Source organism: Chinchilla lanigera, unplaced genomic scaffold, assembly GCF_000276665.1.
Source record: "Chinchilla lanigera isolate Chin_1 unplaced genomic scaffold, ChiLan1.0 scaffold00023, whole genome shotgun sequence".
Lineage (NCBI taxonomy): Eukaryota > Metazoa > Chordata > Mammalia > Rodentia > Chinchillidae > Chinchilla > Chinchilla lanigera.
Genome location: NW_004955424.1, coordinates 1,195,724 through 1,217,830, shown reverse-complemented (window position 1 = coordinate 1,217,830; position 22,107 = coordinate 1,195,724). Strand labels below are relative to the sequence as shown.

General features: G+C 40.8%; 1 protein-coding gene across 5 annotated transcripts in view; it reads left to right on the top strand.

Moving 5' to 3' along the window:
• The window catches only part of Kdm3a (lysine (K)-specific demethylase 3A), a 54,224-nt gene that overhangs the window by 777 nt on the left and 31,340 nt on the right, over positions 1–22,107 (top strand). For all 5 annotated transcript variants that reach the window (XR_001234176.1, XR_001234175.1, XM_005385394.2 and 2 more), the window contains exons 2-10: positions 36–242; positions 7,172–7,327; positions 8,274–8,384; positions 10,908–11,010; positions 11,766–11,890; positions 12,308–12,380; positions 12,471–12,559; positions 18,699–18,862; positions 20,644–21,158. Coding sequence is in view for 3 of the 5 variants with exons in the window: in XM_005385394.2 (XP_005385451.1) it covers positions 66–242; positions 7,172–7,327; positions 8,274–8,384; positions 10,908–11,010; positions 11,766–11,890; positions 12,308–12,380; positions 12,471–12,559; positions 18,699–18,862; positions 20,644–21,158 (1,513 nt within the window). In the remaining 2 variants the exon portion in view is untranslated. The remainder of the gene's footprint in view (positions 1–35; positions 243–7,171; positions 7,328–8,273; positions 8,385–10,907; positions 11,011–11,765; positions 11,891–12,307; positions 12,381–12,470; positions 12,560–18,698; positions 18,863–20,643; positions 21,159–22,107) is intronic.

Here is a 22,107-nt window from a genome sequence, read left to right as displayed (position 1 = left end):
CCGCCCCCAGCGCGGGTTGTTTTTGTGCTCCGCAGGGAGGAGCCCTTCCTGCCGGCGTGGAAACCATGGTGCTCACGCTCGGAGAAAGTTGGCCGGTATTGGTGGGGAAGCGATTCCTCAGTCTGTCCGCGGCCGACGGCGGCGACGACAGCTGGGACGTGGAGCGCGTCGCCGAGTGGCCCTGGCTGTCCGGGACCATTCGCGCCGTCTCGCACACCGACGTGACGAAGAAGGACCTGAAGGTAACCGCGGCTCCCGAGCCGAGCCCAGCCGGGCCGCGGCGGCGGGACGGGTCGCAGTTACCTTGGTAACGCGGCGGTCAGCCCCTGCCCTCCCTTTGCTGGAAAAGGGCGACCAGAAAGTTGGCATCTGATCTGAGGGTGCCGAAAAGTAGACCTTCAAAGTCTCTAAGTGGTTGTGTAGAGCCGAGGTGGGTTTGGCCTAGAGTTCTTGGCTGCCTGCTTAATAATGGGCTCTGGGTTGTTGAGACACGCTTCATTAATGCCGGCACTGTGCCCCGCAGGACTGTCTGTTTATTTCTCCGGAGGGAGGAGCATTGTTGTTGGTACTGGCAGGGGCAAGTGGGTGACGTTTGGCGTCGTTAGGAATGGAGGGCCAGTGCTTGCAAGTGCTTTCAGATGGTTTTGGAGGTTTGTTCTTAATTTCTTCACCCAACTTTTTTTTAAAACAACTTACAAATTGTTAAAAATGAATGAGCGCAGAGGGAGGAGCTTAGCTCTGTTTGGGTCTATGGTGGGTCAGGGCGGGCAGGCTTGGGTTCCCAGTTGTCTACGAGGAGTGTAGGTGGGTGTGGAGGGTGACCATATAAGGAGGGAGGGGGTGGAGCCGACCCATATATGGTGTGGTGGAGGAATGGCTTCGAAGTGTTGCGCTGGGGTGTTCGCGGGAGGGAGGGAAATGGGAACAAGTGCGGCCAGTGATTTTCAAAATGTGAGTGACACTCACTCGGAACCCTTTCCAGTTAGATCTTTTGAAAAAGGGATGAATTCTAATTGTTCTCTCTAGTAGAAGTATGGGTGTGAAAAGATTGTCTGGGAACAACCAGTGAGGAAGCTATTGGACCAACAAAGACTCCTTTGTGCAAAAACAACTGAAAAAAGATCCCTAACAAAGACTCCAAAGTGGTGATAACTTGAAGGAAGCTTGTCGGAACAGAAGCTGTTTCCCCCGAGTAATGCATGTGTTCAGGATCTTACTTGGTCACCACGTCTTTGCTTTTTCTTAAACTCTGCTCAAAGGCTGCAAGTTTTAGTGTTGGCAGTTTAACGTATGTTGGTTTCGGAAACACTTCATCTGAACACGTGCGGGTTAACAGTGGGGAGAGGGTATGTTGTACAGTTTTAAAGCTTCCACCATGTGCCTCTTCTTCATGTTGGAAAGGAGGCTTGAGCACTAAACACTTGACCACCTTTTAACATCGTGCCCATCACTCAGCAGCCATGATCTTATTTAATCCGGTGCTGTGGGGTAGATACTAGTATGGGTCCCCTCCCCTTTTTTTGGCTTGTGAGAGTACTGTGCCTAGAGAAGATTAGGTATTCTTGCCTAGGGTCACATACCTGGGAATTAGCATAGCCAGAGTATTTTGAGAGGTTTACTTGTTTTTTTCCTCCAGTCCATTCATTCTTCTACCAAATGAGGTTTTCTTGGGTATTGACAGCATTATTGTGCAGGATGGCCAACCTATTTGCTTTCTACTAATAACTATTTATATAAGGTGAGCTTTGTGTACCAGATCATAGTTGTAGTTTATTTCATCTGTCAAGTAAAATTTTCTGTAGTACATTTGTTTAATCATATTTGAAAGGAAATGATACAGACTTCCTAAACTTCAGCTCTCGAGCAGATGAAAAGAGGCTGTCTCCTTCCCTTTCTTTCCCTGGCCATGATGGAGGACTTGTTGGTTTAGGTAGCAATTTAGGAGGTCTGTAACATGGATTCTTTTCTGTCTCTATCCCTGCTACCCCACACCTGAGGAGGAAGTGATACCTTCATTTTTTAGAATGAGCAGGTAGTTTTAGGAGGGCTTTCCTGGCTAGCTACCATGGAGGAAGAATTTGAATCTGAATTTGGCTGTGTTTTCTCTACTGCACTAAATGGCTAACTTGGAGACAGCTGGAACTTCAAGAACAATATTGGTCATGTTGGATTTTTAACCTTGCCTGCAGACTTCACAGTCCATCTCTCATGTAAGGAGCAAATCTCTTTCCTAGCCAGGACTTACCACCACGTTCCTTAGCTGAGTAGTAGATACACTTACTGGCTTCATATACGGAACATGTTGTATTTAACAAAAACAGACCAGTTGTGCTTGCTGAGATGCAGACAGAAAAACTTGAGACCATGCTTACATCTGGGCTTAGTTAGGGTCATTGAGGTGTTTAGGGGGCTGGGATTGGAGGCCAGCATGAGTATGAGTAAAACTCAGTTGGTGTGCAACTCTTCTTCCAGTATTACTAATATACAAATCTCTCTCCACTGGCTTGCTTAGTTGAGAATGATACTAAGGAACTTAAGGCTTGTTAACTTAGTTTCAACTGGGAAAAGACTGTTGCAGTCACTTAGATGATAAAAAGTTAATTTGTCTGGTTGATTGCTGTGAAGTTAAGTTGAAGACATTGTAACTGTAGGTAAGTGATCAAATGGTTCTTCTGTGGCAAGTACTTTAATCCTCACATGTTCTACTAAGACTTGCTTCTTACTATGGGAAACTGAGGTTTAAAGAAGTCACATTAAGTTGTCCAGGTTTATCTCCAGGCCTTAAATACTGGGCTTTAATTTTCAGGGAGAATGAGATTACTTTATTTTGACAGCATCTGTATCCCTAATACTGAGAACATTTCTTGACATGTAATGTGCCCTCAAATATTTGAGTGAATGAATGAAGGAATCACAAAATCATTTTAGAAATAATGTACAAGTGGAGCAGAGGCATCTTCTACATCTAGAATATCAACAGATCTTAATTAAATGTGGTTAGAAATACCTCTTCAATCTTACTTTTGTCCTACTCTTTACTAAAGTGTGAAGCAAGTTCTTTCCTAACTGGCTTTATTCACCTAATTAGGGATGCTGGGAATGCCCTCTTTCCCCAATTTGCCTAAGTAGGTCTTTATCTTCCTTTTGGTCTTACCTTTCTCTTGAGTCTTCTGCCTTTCCGTAGTCCATTTGCGTATATGTAGCAAGTAGTAGTCTTTGCCATCTGTGTGCATCATTTCCTCTTATTGTCAAAGATTGGGTGCCTTGACCAATTCTAGTCTTGGAGAGTAGTGAGATTAGTGGTACTGTATTCTGCATTGTCGAGCTGGGTACAGAGTTGATATATAATTTAACATTTCTTAACTTAAAAACCATGTTTTTCTGTGTTTTCCTACTTTTAAACGTAGAAACATTTTCTTTGACATTCTGATGATGTCATAGTCATACTTCGGTAAGATGAGTTTATGCTAGGATTGCGAAGTTTTGAGATTAGGTTGATTAATTATAATATTAAATCAGGTATGGAGAAGAGATTTTCTGGGGCTGGGGATTTAGCTCAGCGGCACAGCACCTGCCTGGCAAGCGTCTGCCTGGCAAGAGCGAGGTCGTGAGTTCCATTCCTGGTACTGGGGAAAAAAACAAAACAAAACAAAAAAACAGAAGAGATTTTCTGTTGGAGGAAAATTAGTTTGAAGTAATTAAATTGAAATATCCAACATCTAGTCCAGATAGTTGACAGGCTAATAAGATACACATTTACAAAATGCCCTATTAAAAGAATAGCAAACTTAAAATTTTATAAAGTAAGAAATCATGATCCTTTGGCCTCTTCTTGGCCTTTAGTATCAGATCATAAATAGCATCTCTTTGTAGGCCCAGGGAAGTGGCAGAAAAGATACAATAAAACTAGTTGATACAATGTACCAACTTGCATAAGCATGGTCAAGGCACTTTAGCTTAAAAAATACCTTTTAATAGACATATCTGCAGGCTATTGCTGGGAGTTGCTCTTAAATACAGAATCTCAGACTTGGAGTCACCTGGCTGTGGGTGTGTCCAGTGCTGGGGTGGAACCCAGGGCGTGGTACCTGATAGGTAGGCATTGCATCACTGAGCTACACTCCCCACCCTAGAAAGACATACATGGTCTTGATAGGGAACCTTTGAAAGAGTGTTGACAAAAGTATACAACTTTTAGGTTATGGTATGTACATCTTTAGAGAGTTACCTTTTCAAATGAAAATATTTGTGCAATTTTGACAAGCACCACTTTCCTAGGAGCTAAATTTTTTTCTCAAAGCACTGACAGATTGAGATATGAATAATGACCTTGTCTGAATTTTGGTTTGCGTTATGTTGAATTTTAAATAGTGATCTGCTAAAAAGTAAGGGGGGTTTGGTTCGGTTTTTTTTTTTTTTTGAGATAGGGATTTGCTATGTAGTTCAGGCTTGCCCAGAACTCATGGCTCAGCCCCTCCAAGTGCTAGGGTTACAGGTGTACGCAACCGTGTCCAGCCTCTCAGCCTCTGCTAACGCTTGTGATGTTGCTTGAGCACTGCAAATTGCTTAAGATCTTAATCCTTCACTTTTTTTCCTTACATGTTGAATAAATATTACATAATAATGTTGAAGACCCTCTTTTATTCACTCTTAACTGATGAAATGATATGCTAATATTTAAATAAATTGGTGGGTCTTAAAACTAATTGTCTTGCCATATACTTCACATGCATTATTTTTTTTTTTTTAATTCTACCAAACTGTTGTGGAGGTAGATGTTATTGCTTTTATTTTGAAGTGAGTGAAATGAGATTCAGAGGACTTAGACTTAAGCAAAGTCCTTAACCTGGGGTGCAAGTTAACTGGTTTTCTTTCTTTTTTATTTAATTAAAAAATTTTTTTTGGAGACATGGTCTCCCTACATAGCCCAGGCTGGCCTTGAACTCATGGCAATCGTCCTTCCTCAGCCTCAGTGCTGGGGTTACAGGAGTGAGCTACCATGCCCAGCTTGTTTTTCTTTTAAGCATATGTTTTATTTTATGCGTAAAAAGTCATGGAAGCATCAGCACATCTGGGATTCAGACCTAGCTCTTTCTGACTGACAGATTGGAAAACGGGAGTTAAAAGCTAAGTCGGGTTTCAGGTTGATGAGATTACAGGGCAGAAAGACAAGTCTAGGGGAGATGTGGTAGAACTTGAGTTCTGTTGCAGAGACATAGAAGATGGACAATCCTTGCACACCTTGTGAAAGACCATTTGGTTGATTACAGTGGTAGAAGATACACAGGCAGGGGTATAGGTCTTCACCTGGTTCCATTTGTTCTCATCTGAAGGTTAGTAAGAACTACAAAGGTAGAAACCTGTGTACCAAGAAGTTGCCTAGAAAGTAGGGGATACACATTTGTTGGGGTATAAAGGTAGGGTGGGTCTTAAATTTACTGATTTTTTTTTTTTTAATGATAGGCAGTCATTCTACCTCAACCTCCTGAGTGCTGGGATTACAAGCGTGCACCACCATGCCCAGCTAGTTTAACTGATTTTTTAAAACATGTTCTGTAGGGTGGAAAAGATTTGGGATTAGAGCTAGGATTGTCACCAGGTGAAAACTTACTGCCATCTAAGTGAGTTTGAGAAACAGAAAGTAGGAGTCCATTTCAGAGAGAAATTTATGTGTTCATTCTAGCAAGTATTTGAGTAATGATTAGGGCCTGTCTAGCAGTGATTCACAACAGTAAGGAAAAGTGGAACACAGCTTTGGACCTCCTCAAACTTTTGTTAGTCAGCCAACCAATAATAATGCCAAATGTGGACAGGTGCTCGGAAGGAAGAGTGCACAGCTTTGAGTACGGTTAGCAAGGGGGTTTCTCATGGGGGAGAGAAGCCCTTGGTAAGGGAAGGCTTTGAGGAAAGGGTTCTTGAATAGGGTTCTGATAGATGAAGTTAACGATGTAGTTAGTAAACTAGATGTTAAGATGAGACATGTCTGTGAAATCATGAGCAGATTTAGTAATTATTGGCTTGAACCCCAAAGTGAGAAGCCTTTCTGGTCAAAGGAATTTTAAACCATAGATTTTTTTTTTCCACTGTTCAACTGTTGGTTGAGGCAGTAAGTGTGTTTTGGGTGTATATATATATACACATGAGCTTTAAGGTTTTGTGAACAGCTCCCATCTTTGGGTCACTGCCGGACACCTACTTTTGTACTGATTTTTTGTTTATGTTCTAATATATTCATGTAAGTTGTAAGAGTTGTAGCCTTAGAGTTAAAAGGTATTCTGCAGAGCCGGTCATGGTGGCTCACACCTGAAATCCCAGCACTTGCGAGGCTGAGGCAGAGGATGATCAACAGAGTTTGAGGGGCCAAACTGGGCTACAAAGTGAGTCAAGCCCAGCCTGAACTACATAGCTAGATCCTGTCCCCACCCCGCAAAAAGTATTCTGCATGTTAAAAGCAGGAAACGTCACAATTACTTGGAAACCAGTATTTGAAAGGTGGTTTAACTTAGACGGTCTGGAGTAGAGCTCAGAGGTAGAGACTGCCTACCATGTGAGGCCCTGGGTTTATCCCTGGTGTCACAAATACTCTGGGATAATTGCTTAATTACTTATTTCTGTATTTAGTAGACATAAAAATAGTTTTGGATTCCCAACTCCTAGGAAATGTTCCCAATTGTTCAACTGAAAGGGATGCTGAAGATGTGCCATGTGTTAGGCTGTGCTAAGTCCTTGGGAAGCCTAGAAGAATTCAAAAGCAGGTGGTGGGTTGTGGTGCTAGGAGAGACATCTTAAGCCCACTTGCATTGTCAACAGAATTACAATACAGTGCATTGCAGTAAGAACTACTTTGGGTTTCAGATTTGTGTCGTCCAATTCCCAAAGCTCACTTGTCAAATTAACATATATAAAGCACTTCTGAGAAGGGGTTCTTCGGTTGCTGGGCTTTCCAGAGGTTACTTTGAGGGCACTGGCCTCAAAAGCCCTGGAGTTCTGCGTCCCAGAGTAGTTTCAGATCCAAAGCTTGGTATGCAAGTATTTCTCTTATTGTGAGCTGTGACAGGAATTAGAAGGGGACAGTACCTCTAGACAGAAGATTTAGACAGGATAATAAGGGTATAATTCAGCAGCATTTGTAATGTTTACTTCTGTTAATTCTTTTTTCAATTTTGTCAAGGTGTGTGTGGAGTTTGATGGGGAATCTTGGAGGAAGAGAAGATGGATGGAAGTCTACAGCCTTCAGAGGAGAGCATTTTTAGTAGAGCATCATTTGGTCTTGGCTGAACGAAAGTCACCTGAAATTTCTGAACGAATTACTCAGTGGCCTGCAATAGTGAGTACAACTGACTTTACTGATGAGAAGAGAAGCACTTCATCGTTTGGGTCCATGTATGTGATGGGGGCAAGAGTCAGAACACCTAGTTGCCTAACTTGTCTGAGTCCTGGGGCTCAGTCCCCAGTATTGAACCAGAAAGAGAAGCGCACTCACCACCTTCTGCCAGTCCCATTATCAGGTTCCAGACTCGGGGCTGGTCCCTTGGCTCTTGAAGGCCTTATTTTCTCCACTTGAAAATGGGGTTGGAGGGAATTTTGGGAATGTCTACATGAGGGGGCAGAAATGAGCAGTCATACAAACAGTAATTGCTTTAGCTTGGCTCAGTTAGTATTTTAAGAAAATTTGAGTTGTGCCGAATTCATGGTAGCCTGGTGCGATTGGAGGAAACGAGTGATGCCTGTACCTGGAGAGGACCGTTACGGATGTATGGGCCATGGACTGGGGCTTGAAGGAGGAAGAGTTGTACACGTACAGATGGTTGGAAGGGCTGGGTGGCCCTTTGAAAGCTGATCACATTGTGAAGGGCCTTGTAGAGCTAGCAAAGCTAAGATTTTGCCCACAGTGAGAACTGCTAGAGATGCTTGAGTGGAATGGGATTGTGGTTAAAGTTGTAGCTTGCTTTTTGTATTTTCTTGCCCAGCTATTGAGAAATTTCTAAAAACAGCCTTAACTCCCGGAAGAATATACTACATACATACGTTTTTTTTGGCATATATTTCTTGGGAAACCATGGATCTGTAGGCCCATACATTAATGATTCCCCAAAGTGTATTGGGTTTGAATAAAAACTACATCATCTTGTGGCTGCATAGTTATGAGATCCTTAACAGTAAATAAAATACTTAATGGCCTTGTCACTTTGTGTGTGGAAAATTGCCAAGCTCCTATTTTCAGAATAATGCTGGTAGCAGTTCCAACACCAAAACATTTTGTTTTGTTTTAGATGTACAAATCTCTATTGGACAAAGCTGGTTTGGGATCTATAACTTCTGTTCGCTTCCTAGGAGATCAACAAAGCGTATTTCTTTCCAAAGAGGTTTTGAAGCCTATACAGGTAAGACATAGGAACAGTAGAAAGCCATAAAAATAGACACACACATTTTTTTAGCATGAGAAGCAAAGTGCTGATGTTGACTGCCCTCATTCAAATGCCCAGTAGAGAAAAGAGCCCCCGCTAAAGAGTTGTTGGGTAGCGTCTGTCAGTGTTAGCCTTTGGGTTAATGATACTCGGAGTGGAAGGGACAGAGGTGCTACAATTGATAGTTGGTGCGTGGAAACAGCTAGGGGATATGAGCGCAGTTGCTCAGAATTGACTGTCATTCATAGTTGTTTGTGTGCATGCGTACGTATGCACATGTAGTCAGCCTTACTATTCATGATGTCTCTGGGACTTTGTCGACTTGCTTACACATGTTTGTAACCCCTAAATCAGTAGATGTGGTGGCTCATGGTAATTTGTAGTTACACACAGGGCAGCAGTAATTTTAAGTGCCCCACGCCTGTTCCCATTGAGGTCAAATAAAGTGATGTTCTTCTGCTTTCTTGGTTTAGTTCTCATGCTATAAACCAGGATCCTTTTTGCTCCTTATCTAGTGCTATGTGTGTTTTAAATGTCCCTAACCCTAATGCTAAAGTGCTGTCTGGCCTTCATAAGTGCAAGGAGGCTGTGATGGGTCTTAAGAAATACGTACATTAGATATATATCATTCAGCCACGAGTTCTAGTGCTTTTGGCCATGAGTTCAAGGTTAATGAATCAGCAGTAAATACTAAATAAGGTATCTCTTAACAGAAACACACATAAAACAAGGTGGTTATATATTGATCCATTGATGAAAATGTGACCAGAATCTCCTAGGATTCCTCTGTTTCTCTCAAGAGTAATGGTTCATTGCTCTGTATTCACTGTTTTTGGCAACCCAATAGAATACAACTATTGCAGCTAATGAGAATGACAATGTACATGTATATTCTTGGCAACAGCCTGTAGGCGCGTGGGTCTTGCTTGTATGTGATTATTTGTTGTGAAAATGTTGAAAGGAATGCCTGCAGAATAATGTTGCTTTTGTATATTCCCATTCATCTTTTAGGTATCATTTATGAAACTTACTAATCTCTTTTACACAATTGTATGTGATCTCAGATCTCACTCTCTTCTATGGTGTGTAGCACTGTTAAACCTGTCTGTTTGCTGCAAGGCAGTTTGGGGTCAATGGTCATTGGGTTGCTGTGCCTATATTGGAAAGTCCAAAGCACTGTCTTTCTATTTGCATTTTTATTTCCATGTCCTGGAAGTGAGGGAAAATGAGGCCTATAATGTGGACTTTATTTTATGTTTGAAGTAAGTGAAATGGAAGAGGATGATTTCAGATGCAGGTTACATACGTATGTTAGAAGAATGACTTGCTTCTAAGGAGCAAGGACAATACAGGAGTGTTGTGGATGTTTTGTTTTACTGAGTAGTATAGTTCTTACTTTGGAGCATTGTTTTCTAAATTTTCCTCTTTTATGTGTGCAAGCTCTTCAGTTAAGGTCAGAGCTCTTAGTTTTGTTTCTTGAAATGGAAAAGAAAAATCTAGAGGAGTACATTTTTATTTGTTCTCTGGGAGGAGAACTGTTCTTGGCCGTATGTATCCGTTTTACAGTGGTGGAAAAGGGTGAAGGCCCTGCAAGGGCTTCTGTGTTAAGCACTGTCTTTGCTTTGCCCTGCTAGAATCTGGGCTTGGCAGGTTATTCCTATTGACAGTTTCTGTATACATTTGTCATAACTGGGTGTGCACACAAAACCAGAAGACTGTGGAATAGTGCCAAGAATGGAGCTTCTGCCAAGAATTTGGGTATTTCAAAACTGGTTTACTGTGAAACCTTAGACTAGTCATTCACACTTTCTGTTTGTCTCCTCACCTTCCTTACCTTTTATAAAAGAATGCATTTGGAACTCTAGTTAAGTAAAATGAATCTGTGTGATAGGAGTTATTAATAATAGCAGTTGAAATGAATTGACAGTATTCATCTGTCTTTTGTGTCTTACCTCTGTCTTTTGCCCCCACAGATTTGGATCTGTGGTTTCCCCATCCCCAGTGTCGGGGATGTAGAGTGTTTTTACTTGGGTTGGCCAGTTTAGTTTGTTTGCTTGTGATTTTCCTGTAACCAAGGATGTGTCATGTGCCATACTGTGCCTTAAGCCACTCTTAGAATTTCTCCTGCTCTTGGCTTAGGGTGATTTCACTTCAGTCTGCCTTATGCCTATGATTGTATGATAGTTCACTGGAGTTGGAATGGTCTGGGATCAAAAATGGCCACTTTAACCTTTTGGTTTCTGGTTTTTTTTTTTTTTTTTTTTGTCTTTTTGAGACAGGGTCTCCCTATGCAGTTCAGGCTGGCGTTGAGCTCACCTTGTATCCCAGGCTGGTCTCGAACTCACAACAATCCTCCTGCCTCAGCCTCCTAAGTACTGGGATTACAGGCATGCGCCACCACGCCCGGCTCTTTAACCTTTCTGATTAAACTAATTAATATATCCACTGCAATTTTTAAACACTTGCTTCCTTAAAATGTAATGATCTTTGATTTTACAGGACGTAAACAATCTTCGGCTTTCCCTTACTGATAATCAGAAGGTCAGTAAGGAATTTCAAGCCTTGATTGTGAAACATTTAGATGAAAGCCATCTTTTACAAGGTATGTGTATGATCTGTTGGTGACAGTTCATGAATTGATCAATAATTAGCATGTAAGAAATTAGGATTCAACTTTTTCTCATTCTGTCATTGAAATTTATTATTTTGAAAATGTGGAAATTTTAAAATTTAAAAAAATTTTCCTTTGTTTCCTTTTCCCGTACAACTAGCAGACTTAAAGGACTTAACTAACACATTCTAAGTTTTCTAAAGTTCGGAAAGTTTGGGGATTATGAGAAACTATAGAAGCAAAGGAAATATTTTCATAACTCATTTTAATGTGGAATTCAGTGTTTGGTATTTCAGATTATAAAATTGATAAGGCTTTTATTTGATAAAGCTTACCTTCCTCTTTATTACTATTGAGGTTCTTAGTTTCACAATCATGTAAAATTTTTTTTTAATTTTAAATACATGGCGGTTCTGTTGGGATTCCTGAAGTTGATTTCTTTAAACTACACAGGACAGTGAGTTGTTCCTTAATGAACTGTTCGCTAATTTGTGGTCTTTTATAATATGCTAGAATAGATATATTGCCAGTCTTAAATTGAATGTATAGGGAAGTGGAACTTAAACATAAAAGGTTTACATTTTTTCCTATGTTTGCTAGAATGTCTGTCGTATGTATATCGCAACTCTTTCAATGTTTACTTTTGTCTGTGGCATATTTTAAAAAGATCGAGGAAAAGATTGTCCTAGATAATAGTGTTAATGGGAAATAATGTAAACTGCTCTAAAACTTTTTCTCTTTTTAAGGTGACAAAAACTTAGTTGGTTCAGAAGTAAAAATTTATAGCTTGGACCCATCTACTCAGTGGTTTTCAGCAACTGTTGTAAATGGAAACCCAACATCAAAAACTCTTCAAGTCAACTGTGAGGAGGTAAAGACATTAACAATTACATGTGAGATAACTTAGATAACTGTAGAATATTTATTTTTTAGGAGCCTAAACACTTTCTTTATAAAATGTTACAGCAGAAATAGAAATGATGTCATTTTAAAAACTGTTTGTAGCTGGGTGTGGTGGTACATGTTTGTAATCTCAGCACTGGGAGGCTGAGGCAGGAGCTTTGCAAGTTCAAGCCCATACTGGGCAACATAGTGACTTAGAGACCCTGTATCAAAATTTTGAGCAGAGGAGGGCAGGGAAAGTTGAGAATGTAGCTCAGTGTGAAGGCCATGGGTTTGGTCTCCAATACTGAAAACAAGAAACAAACTATTGTTATGTTAATGCTCATTTTCACAGTGTTCCGAAACATTTTTAAATTTTCCAGTATTTTTGTTTTTTATTTTTAAGATCCCAGCACTGAAAATTGTTGATCCGTCACTGATTCATGTTGAAGTTGTACATGAAAACTTTGTGACATGTGGTAAGATACATTGAAGAAAACTTCTTTCTTTTTCCTCTTACGTTAAGAGAAATAGGGAAGCAAACTTAAACCTATCTTTATGTATTTTAGGTAATTCTACCAGAATGGGAGGTGTAAAACGGAAGTCTTCTGAGAACAATGGAAGCTTCGTTTCCAAACAAGCAAAGTCTTCCTCTGAGGTAACCTTGATTTGTTCCTGTCACTGCATAAAGCTTCCTTTGATACTGCATGGCCAGTCTTTTTTATTGGTCATATAGCTATCTTCCCTGTTCTATGCTGTTTTGTCTGCTCTTTGCAGTTCCAGATCTTGGCCATAATTTCTACACTCAAGCAGATGGAGATAATATAAATTTCTGGTTCACTACTTTTTGTGGAAAAAAATAAAAGTGTTCTTTTTTGCTACTTGCTGGAAATTCTCAGTAGATACGGGTTTTATCTTACACCTCTCACCATCTGGAGGTGTTTTTGAAAGTAAATTGAGGTGTACGTGTTAAATTGGAAGAATGGTGTGAGAAGAGGGAAAAACCTTAGAATTGTGTGTTGATTAGATGTTGAAAATAGGACCTTTACTCTCTCAGGAGTAAGGAAGTTTTATGGTCATTTGTGATTGGGCATACAGATAAGCTAGTTTTTCAGAGGAGGTGATTGGCCATTATTAATTTCTTGCAGAAATGTGTAGACTTCTGTGAATGAGTTTAGGTGCCAGATTTCATTCTCTTGTGAAACAGTTCTTTTTTGGACCAAGGAAGTTAAAATTATTTCTTCTTTAGGTGAATTCAGTCACTGGATCTATTTGAGTACAAATAACTTTCACAATTTAGTTTCGTTGGTTGGGGGTGCATCTCAGTGGTAGAGTATTTGGCTAGCATGTGCCAGGCCCTGGGATCAATCCCCAGTGCAACCAAACAAAACCCCCCACCTTTATGATCCTGTGCTTCAGGCTACAGTTTAGACTTGAAATCGATTGGGATGCTACTGTTCAAGACTACTGACAACATCCCCGAGAGGGACCTTGAGATCTAGGGGAACAAGGCAAGGAGGAACAACAGCTTGCCTTGGGGCCAGAACCCTAGGTTCTAGATAAAGGGTGCACTGGCCACAGCTTAGATTGCCACCAAAGCAATCAGTGCACTAAACAAACAAAACAATACCGCATAGCTAGATAGGCTGATGGGCTTTCCTGAGCTTTTGCCTGTGTATAGGCAACAGGAACTGTGACATTTTACCAAAAGCTTTGTAAGTCATGCTGTCTAAAACCTGGTCTTCTCCAAGCATAAAAGCATAACCTCTTAGTTGGAGGCTCAGCTTGTTCAAGAAAAAATAAAAAGGTTATTGTGGATTGTCTTTCACTTTAGCCTTAAACTAAATATTGAATATGGAAAATACTGAGCACTGTGTGCTCGGTTCTTGGTCATGGAGACTGAGAGGTATTGTGTTCCCCTCTCGAGGTGTATATAGTCCAGAGAGGGTGACAGTCTCTCCCAGTGGAGCGCGCTGAGCAGGGCCTGTGCAGGTGCACAGGAAGCAACCTGCGCCAAAGCTTGAAGAGAAAAATTTTGCCCTACTTTGAGCACAGGAGGTATGAGAAGAAAGAAAGTCAGTCAGAGATAGAAAGGAAGTTTGGGTTTTATCTTACAGTTAGGTGTGGAGGGTGACTGAGAGTATTCAGGGATTTTGAGTTCAGGATGTTGGCCGAGCTGTGTAGATGATGAATGAGGAAAGGTCCTCAAAATAGAAACAAGGAGAAGGTCAGCGTCAGTATCTACTGTAAAGGGGCCAGAAGAAGTGAGGCAGTGAACTAGGGACGGAGAGCTGTTTAGAGGCAGCACTGGCTGAACTTGGTGAAAGTCTAGGACTGAGGAAGTGTGGGGCAGTTTACCTCAGAAGAAGGTAGAGCAAGTGGAATGTCTGCTTCATCCAGCACTGTAGTTACCTTCCAAAGCTCAAGTGACGCCGGCAGGCGATCATTTATAGTATTGTGTAGTCTCCCAGTGTAGAGGGAACTGAGTTAGTGGAGGTTGGGATTCTTCTTCTCAAAGGGAATGGCTTTAGTGAGGCTTTGGGGAAGCAGTGTAGCTAAAGACTCTAAAGAGGATGTCAGGCAAGTGGTTGTTGCATTTTAGAGTTAAACTCAGAGAGGATGCAGTGGTAGAAGCTGAGAGAGGAACTGGTAAAATTCCTCAAGTAATGCAGTGGTAGAAGCTGAGAGAGGAACTGGTAAAATTATAACCTGTCCGGTTTTGATACGGAGAAATTGTTTGCAGTGTAGGGTAAAAGGCCATTTTGGCTGAGTGTTGCCTGTTAATGGAGAAGGCGTCAGTGTTACTGGCCAGAGGGAGGATGAAAGGGCAAGTTGAAAGATGGTGTGAGGGCCAGGATTCTGGAAGGAGGAAGGGCATACCTTCTAAGTACTGAGTTGGTTAGCAGTGGGAAAGATGGGTGAGCAGGAACATTTTTAACCTTCAAGGAGGTGCTCGTAAAAAGTGGTAACATATATGTATATAATACTATCTTCCGCCTGACTGAAACTTGTAGGGCAGGGAATATATTAAAAGAAACTTTCTCAGAAAAGTACGGTAAAGCAAAAAAAATCATTTGTAATGCATTTCTCAGAGACCTTATTCACACTTTGGAATACTTCCCCCCTTTCTCTGTTTTTTGTTTGTTTTTTAAGTAAGGATTTTACTCTTTTGTAGCCTCCTTGGTTCCCTTATGAACATTTGCCCATATCAGTATTCTTTCTCATCCTGGGAGATTATTGTAATCAGGCAAGTTTTGTGCATGGCCTAGATTACAAGAGGGCTGAAGAGGTAAAGGAAGCAGGGGAGAAAAAGCGAGTTAATGTAAATGTGTGAGTGAAAGGTGAGTATAGTAATGCTCTTGGCATGATTCTAACTGCCCTTCTCAGATGGGTTGAACTGCACAGGATTTCTTTCCTGGTGGTGTTTGGAAGACAGGAGTTTGGGATTAGGTCAACAAGACACTAGTGTGTCTCAATGAGTACTTTCGGTTAAGGTAAACCTGTTTGCCAGTGGCATCTGGCTCCTTGAAGGTCTTCTCTGCCTAGCAGACTCTTCCTCAGAGTTACAGTGGATGTTGCTTGGTTAATTGGGAGAGTCTGCTGAGGGGCGTGTGCCAGCAGTGTCCTTTTTAGAATACTATCATACACTCAATTATATTATCTCCGTCTGCTGGCAGGGAGGAACTATTGCCATGACTGGTATAGAAGACCTTCAGGGAAAACTGTTCAGGTAAGAAGAAACTTTGACCCTTTGTTGAGTCAGAGGCTGGTGCAGAGGTGTGCACATGAAGACGGGTTTGGGAATCAGTTCTATCCCTTTGGAGCTAAACCTTAGGAGAGTTGTAGAGGGATATCTTCAGTTTCTAAAAACCCTTAAGTATTTCTGATCATATCACATGGTGACAGGACTGGAAACTTTTTATAATATTTTTGTTCTAAGAGTGCTCATCTCTAAAATTCATGTTATTTTGGGCCAAGAACTATGGTAAAAGCACAGCCATGTAAAGTATGCTTTATTATTCTCATTTCATGAATGAGATTAATGTATCAAAAGTGTCAGAGATTCAATCCAAATGAAGATCTATCCCTAAAATGGAATAATCTTGACCACAGCACCGTTTCCACTCCTCCCAAGCCCTTTCTATGGTATGGTGAATCACCATCACCGAAACAGCAGATTCCTTCTTTCATTCCCTCTGTCTCTCCCTCCTCCCAATAAATATTTATGGATCTTTTATATGTGGGAGACACTGATCTACAGTGGTGAGCATTACTACTGCCTGTCTCTTCAGGTAACTCGTAAGAATTATTTATGGCCATTTAAATATACAAAGTACTAACCATGTTCATTCATTTATACAATACTTTCATTCCACCAGTGTTATTTATTGAGCATCAGGCATGTGTCTGGCTTGATGTGGTCTGATACCCAGCAGTGGGGCTTCCGCCATAAGGAATGCACAGTCCATTGTGAGGAGACTGACAGTAATTACGTGGGAGGTCTTTTCCCAGTGTGATCTGTGGTGTGATATAACCGTAGGAATATGATAAAGAATAAGTGGAGCACTACTGTGGGATGAATAATGTAGGATTCTGAGGAAGTGACATTTGAGCAAATGCAGGTGAATGGAAGGGACTAGCCAGCTTCTCAAAACTGCAGGCAGAGGGAATAGCAAGTTACAAAGACCTGCCCAGAGAGGAAGCCAGTGTAGTTGGGGTACTGTCTGCAAGGAGGGGTGAAATGAGATGGGGGCATGGGAGTTGACAGGAGCCTGGGCCACATGGGGTACTTGTAAGGTGGTGAAGCGTCAGGTTTTATAAAGATGGCTCTGATTCAGTAAGAGGTGGAGGATGAGCAAGAATAGAAGAAAGTCTGGCTAGTTAGGAGACACGGAGGATAGGAGAAAGGTGGCGATAGTGTTGGCATGCAAAATAATGGATAGATGCAGTAAGTCCTTTTGATGTCGGGGCAGGAGTTACTGATTTGACTGGATATAGGAAATGAGAAAGGGAGAGGTTTAGTTTTTACTTGAGCAGCTTGATGGACATGGTACAGATAAGAATTTATGCATAAGTTTGTATTCTAAATCTCATAAATGCATTACTCTTAGGAGAGTAATTTAAGGGAGGGTGTCAGTGCATCAACTTTAAATGTATCCAGAGAGGAAGAGGGTAGGTAGGAGGTGATGCGTGGTGAAAGCGAGCCTTGAATAAGCATTTTGTAATGATTTGACAGTTAAGCTTTGGCAAGCTAAGCTTTTAATAGGGGATTTCCAGAGAATTGTAATATCATATAGCCTGAAGGGACCTTTTAGAAATCAGTTAATTTAATTTCTTCATTTAAAGGGTTAGGAAAAGGACCTAGAGAAGTGTAAAGGATCCCAAGCATATAGTCATCTCTTTTCCTCCAAAAAACAAAACCAAATCAAACAGCAGGCAGACTTTATCTTTTGATGAACACTAAACTAATATTTAACAGAAATTTAGTTGACAGAGTAATATAACGTATGATCAGTTAGTATTTAAAAGTTAGTATTTAAAAATAGTTTGAAGCTATGCCAAAACTTAGATAGTGATGAAGTCCTTTTTTTTTTTTAGGTAGTTCTGTGGATTTTGTTTTGTTTTTTTGAGGCAGAATCTTGCTTTGTTGCCCAGGCTGGCCTAGAACTCCTGAGCTCAGGTAATTCTCCTGCCTCAGCCTCCTGAGTAGCTGAAATTACAGGTGTATGCCAGTGTGCTTGGCTTAATTTTTACTTATTTCTGTTTAGCTTATAATACTTTTTTCAAGGCTGCCAGAGTAAATGTCTAAGGAAAAAAATCATGAGTAAGCAACATATAAATATTTTTAGAATTGTAGGTTTTAAAAACCTACGAAAGTTCTGCATTAAATTTTAGAAGTTACTACAAGATGAAGAGCTTTTGAAGATTCTTGAAGTTTAGCTTTGGTGGCAAGGCAAAGGTCATTGCAGTGTGAAAGAGGTGACAGAAAGATGTGTGACTTAGGCATAGATGCAGAGCCCATGGGAAGACGGCAGGAGGAGGACATGCAGTTCAGCCATGGAATATCTAGTTGTCTCCAGGTTTTCTCTTCCTGTTTTCATGGTGGAAAGTTTATTTTTGTGGCTAGCATAGTATAAGGTGGTTAGAAGTGGATCAATATTTGTATTTTTGTAGAGGTGAAATTGTGAGGAGGGAAGGAGAAAAGTTGTCCCACCCGTGTTCCATGGGCTTGTCATGACCTAATATTTTTTGCAGCTTGGGGATGACCTTTGTGACTTGATGAGCCAGTAAGACCGAGAACCGTGTCCTCAACCTTTTGCATTGCAAAGGCTTATCTTGGTACCCAGTAGGCGCCACTGCCTACAGGAATCGTATGTGGTCTGGTCTGCTGCCAGTCTGCGCAGTAGGTGCGTGATGGGCACTCAGGTCATGTCTAAATGATTGCATGTGAAGCAGCCACCTTTAAGACTGTCACTTAAAAGTTCACTTCTGTGCCTTGTACCGGTAAAGTAATGGCTACATGACTTTTCCCAGCATAATGACAAACTTGAAAAAGATCAGCCTGTGATCTTTTACAGGAGTACTTAAGTTCTCTGAAAAGCTGAAGCAATTTGTTTATAGCCTTTACATATGAATACTTAATTGTGTGATTATCATGTGTTAACTGTGCTGATCTTTTATTTGGTGATGGGATAAAGCTTATTCACTAGTAAACCAGCAAATCATCTTAAGTCATGCTAGCACTTCGTAATTTCTTAGACGTTCCTTTTAATATCTGTTGGTTTGATATTTTTTAGGCCTCTCCCAGTGTGTGTCCTGTACAGTCTGTTCCCACAGCAGTGTTTAAGGAGATCCTGCTCGGCTGTACTGCAGCAACTCCACCTAGTAAGGACCCAAGACAGCAGAATACTCCCCAAGCTGCCAATTCTCCACCTAACCTTGGAGCAAAAATTCCTCAAGGGTGAGTAGTGCTTCGTTAATGATGTTTGATCATAGTAATAAAAAATCGTTGTAGTTATGGTTCATTATTCCTGTCTCTGGTTGCCAAGGGAATTTGTTTTGGTAAAATTTTCCAAGAGGAGAGATGGATCAGGTCGCTTCAGAGGAGAGAGTGTAGAAGGCACATGGAGTGTGGAAGACAGCGGAGAAGGGAAGGGGATGTGCCTTCAGAGGACGTGTGACGGCTCAGTTGAAATACTGCTCACCTTTGGAGAATAGGTGTCTGCTTTCAAGGACAAGGGAGCAGATTGGTTGTGTATGGAAGGCTGAGGTCAGAGGGAGTGTAAAGAGGAAGACCTGACTTCAGTGAGGGTTAACCTAGATGGGAGGGGACCCCAAGCACAGGTAAAGAATGCAGCAGTAGAGGAGATTCTAAGAATAGGAATAGGAGCAGTAGCTGTAGGTGATGGTGATACTGTTACTAATTTACAGCTGAGGCAGATGAGTAAGAAATATGTTTAATAAGAGATTTAAAGGGGCATAAGTTTGAGGGAGGAGGAAGGCTCCCTTCAGGGCAGTGGCAGTGGCCGGTACAGGTGGTTATCAGGGCCTAAGACGTGGGTCAGAGAGACTGGTATGGAACACAGTAGGTTTGGAGGACTGCAGAAAGGTGGCAGAACAGGTGAGCATGTTGGTTCACTGTGAGGGAAGTGGACACCTCCTAGGGAGCTTGGGGGTTGGTGACACAGCAGTCACCGCAGTGACATCCAAGCAAAGATTTCTCACCTGAATGTGTACATAAGTTTTTCCAGGTGAGATCATGTGTTAGAAGCTGGAAAAACGAAATAGAATAGAAACAGAAGCGTTGTTTTGGTGGCTAAGAACCCTAGGCTGAATGTGGGAGAAGCAAGCTCCTCAGGGAACCTCTAGAAAGATGTAGGGGTGGGGTTGTGCAGCCAAATAATTCTCTAAACAGGCAGGAAAGCAGGTGGGTATTGTATTTGCTTTGGTCCTGACCACCTCTGCTTGTATGATGTTCATAGCACGGGGTTTTGTGCTGTTGGTGGTTTATGATTAGGTTTTTTTTAATTTTAAAAAGAAAAAAAAAAGATACAGAATTTCAAAACAAGATGATAGGAAATTAACAGTGGTTATTATATTGTATATTGTTATCTTCAAAGTAGTGATTGCCTCTGAAGGGCTCTCTAGAATTTCTGATATACAGAACATTTTAAAATTTTTATCTTGACACATTTGCCTACCATGAAATTGAATTTCTAAGTCTTGGCAAACAACAAGAATACTAGTTTTATTTTTGAAATTTAAATTTAATATTCATTATCTAAGACAGGAGAATTCAGTAGATGTTTCTCTGAAATTTAAAAAAAAAAAGGAAGAAAAGAAACTTGTGTAGTTGGTCCTACACCAGCTTTTAATTTTGACACTTTGAATACCCACTGAGCTTTTCAATTGCCAAGTATATTTCTTGGTTTTATGTGACGCTGCTTATTTTAAGGGAAAGCTAAGGTGCATTGTGCTATAAGAAGTAGAACTAAAGTTGTTAGAGCTTTATGAGAACATGCAGCCAGAGTTTGGGCTTCTATCTTTCTGAGTGTTTAAGATACTTTTGGGTAGAATTGACTGATTACTTATAACTGCAATTCACAGAAACCTATTCTAAACTCTCTGCAATAAGCAGTTTCTTTTCTCTTTTGTGCTGGTTGCTGTAGGGTACCAAACAATTGGTTTTGGATGGAAAGAGATAGAGGCCTGGATGCTAGTTTTCCATATTATGTTTTTCAGCTGCCATAAGCAGAGTTTACCAGAAGAACTTTCTTCCTGTCTAAACACAAAGCCTGAAATACTGAGAATAAAACCAGATGTCTGCAAAGCAGGGTTGCTCTCTTCAAAGTCTTCTCAGGTTGGAACTGGAGACTTGAAAATTCTGAGTGAACCCAAAAGCGGTTGTACCCAGCCTAAGACAAACAGTGATCAGGAAAACAGATCGGAATCTATTCCACAGCCATTGACTGGCCTTGCTAAGGAGAGCTTATGTACAAAGACTTCTAAGGCAGAATTGGAGATTGCCAGTACTCCTGAACTGCAAAAGCACCTAGAACATGCACCTTCCACATCCGATGTTCTTCCCAATAAGCCAGAAGCGACAGCAGCTGTTAATAGTGCTAGCCCTCGTGGCTGTCCAGAAAACAAGGTAGAATCTTCAACTTTAGGTTGCCGGCCACAGAATTTAAAGGAAACTTCAGTGAAAGTAGACAATGAAAGCTGTTGTACAAGAAGCAACAATAAAATCCAGAATGGTGAGTGTTTTTAAATACCTTTTTTGGTAGAAGGTAAGAGGTGGTAGATGAGTTTCTTGTCCTAATATGACTTTGTAGGAAGTTTACATAAGCTGTATTAATCAAATGGATCCAGGCCAATAGTTTTAACCATGTGAATTAGCATAAGTATCAGTTAACATTTTAAAGCTGCAAGGATTCTACTTTATGCTTTTACCATATGACTTAACTGGTTTCTGTTAGGTGGGTAATTAGATGGATTCCAATTTTTGATGGTAAGAACATATTTTTGTGGTACTGTAATGCTATTACATTAAATTAGTGATATGGTGATTACCTTTAGGCTATTGCTGATCTTTCTGTAACATCTAGGTTGGAGAAGAGGTGATACGTCATATTCACACAAGTAGCTTGAATGTGAAATTTTAAAATGCAGATGCAGAATTGCATCATCACTCTGGAAAAGAGACTTTTGGGTGAACACAGGACTGGAAAGTCAGGCAGTCTCTGCTGCCTAAGGGGTAGTCCTGAGCACTAAGCATGCCAAACTTTTCTTATAGGGAAAGTGATGCTGTATTTTATTTCATGCAGCTAACTTAGGAATGTTATTTAGAACATCCCTAATTCAAAAGTCCAGTATCAAAAGTGTTTCCAAATCTGAAACTCAGTGCCAGCATGACGTGCCAAGTGGAAAATTTTATATCTGATCTCATGTGATGAGTTGCAGTCAAAATACAGATGCACTAAAAATACTGAATCTGATTACTTTCAACCTGTGCCAGTTAAGGTATATGTGAAATGTTGGTGACTTTTGTATGTAGACTTCGGTCTTATCCCCAAGATATCTCATTATATATATATATATATATATGCAAATATTCCAAATCCAAAGCATCATTCAGAAATCTGCAGTACTTCTGGCCTTAAGCTCTTCCGATAAGGGGCACTCATCTTGTACCTACTGGCATGT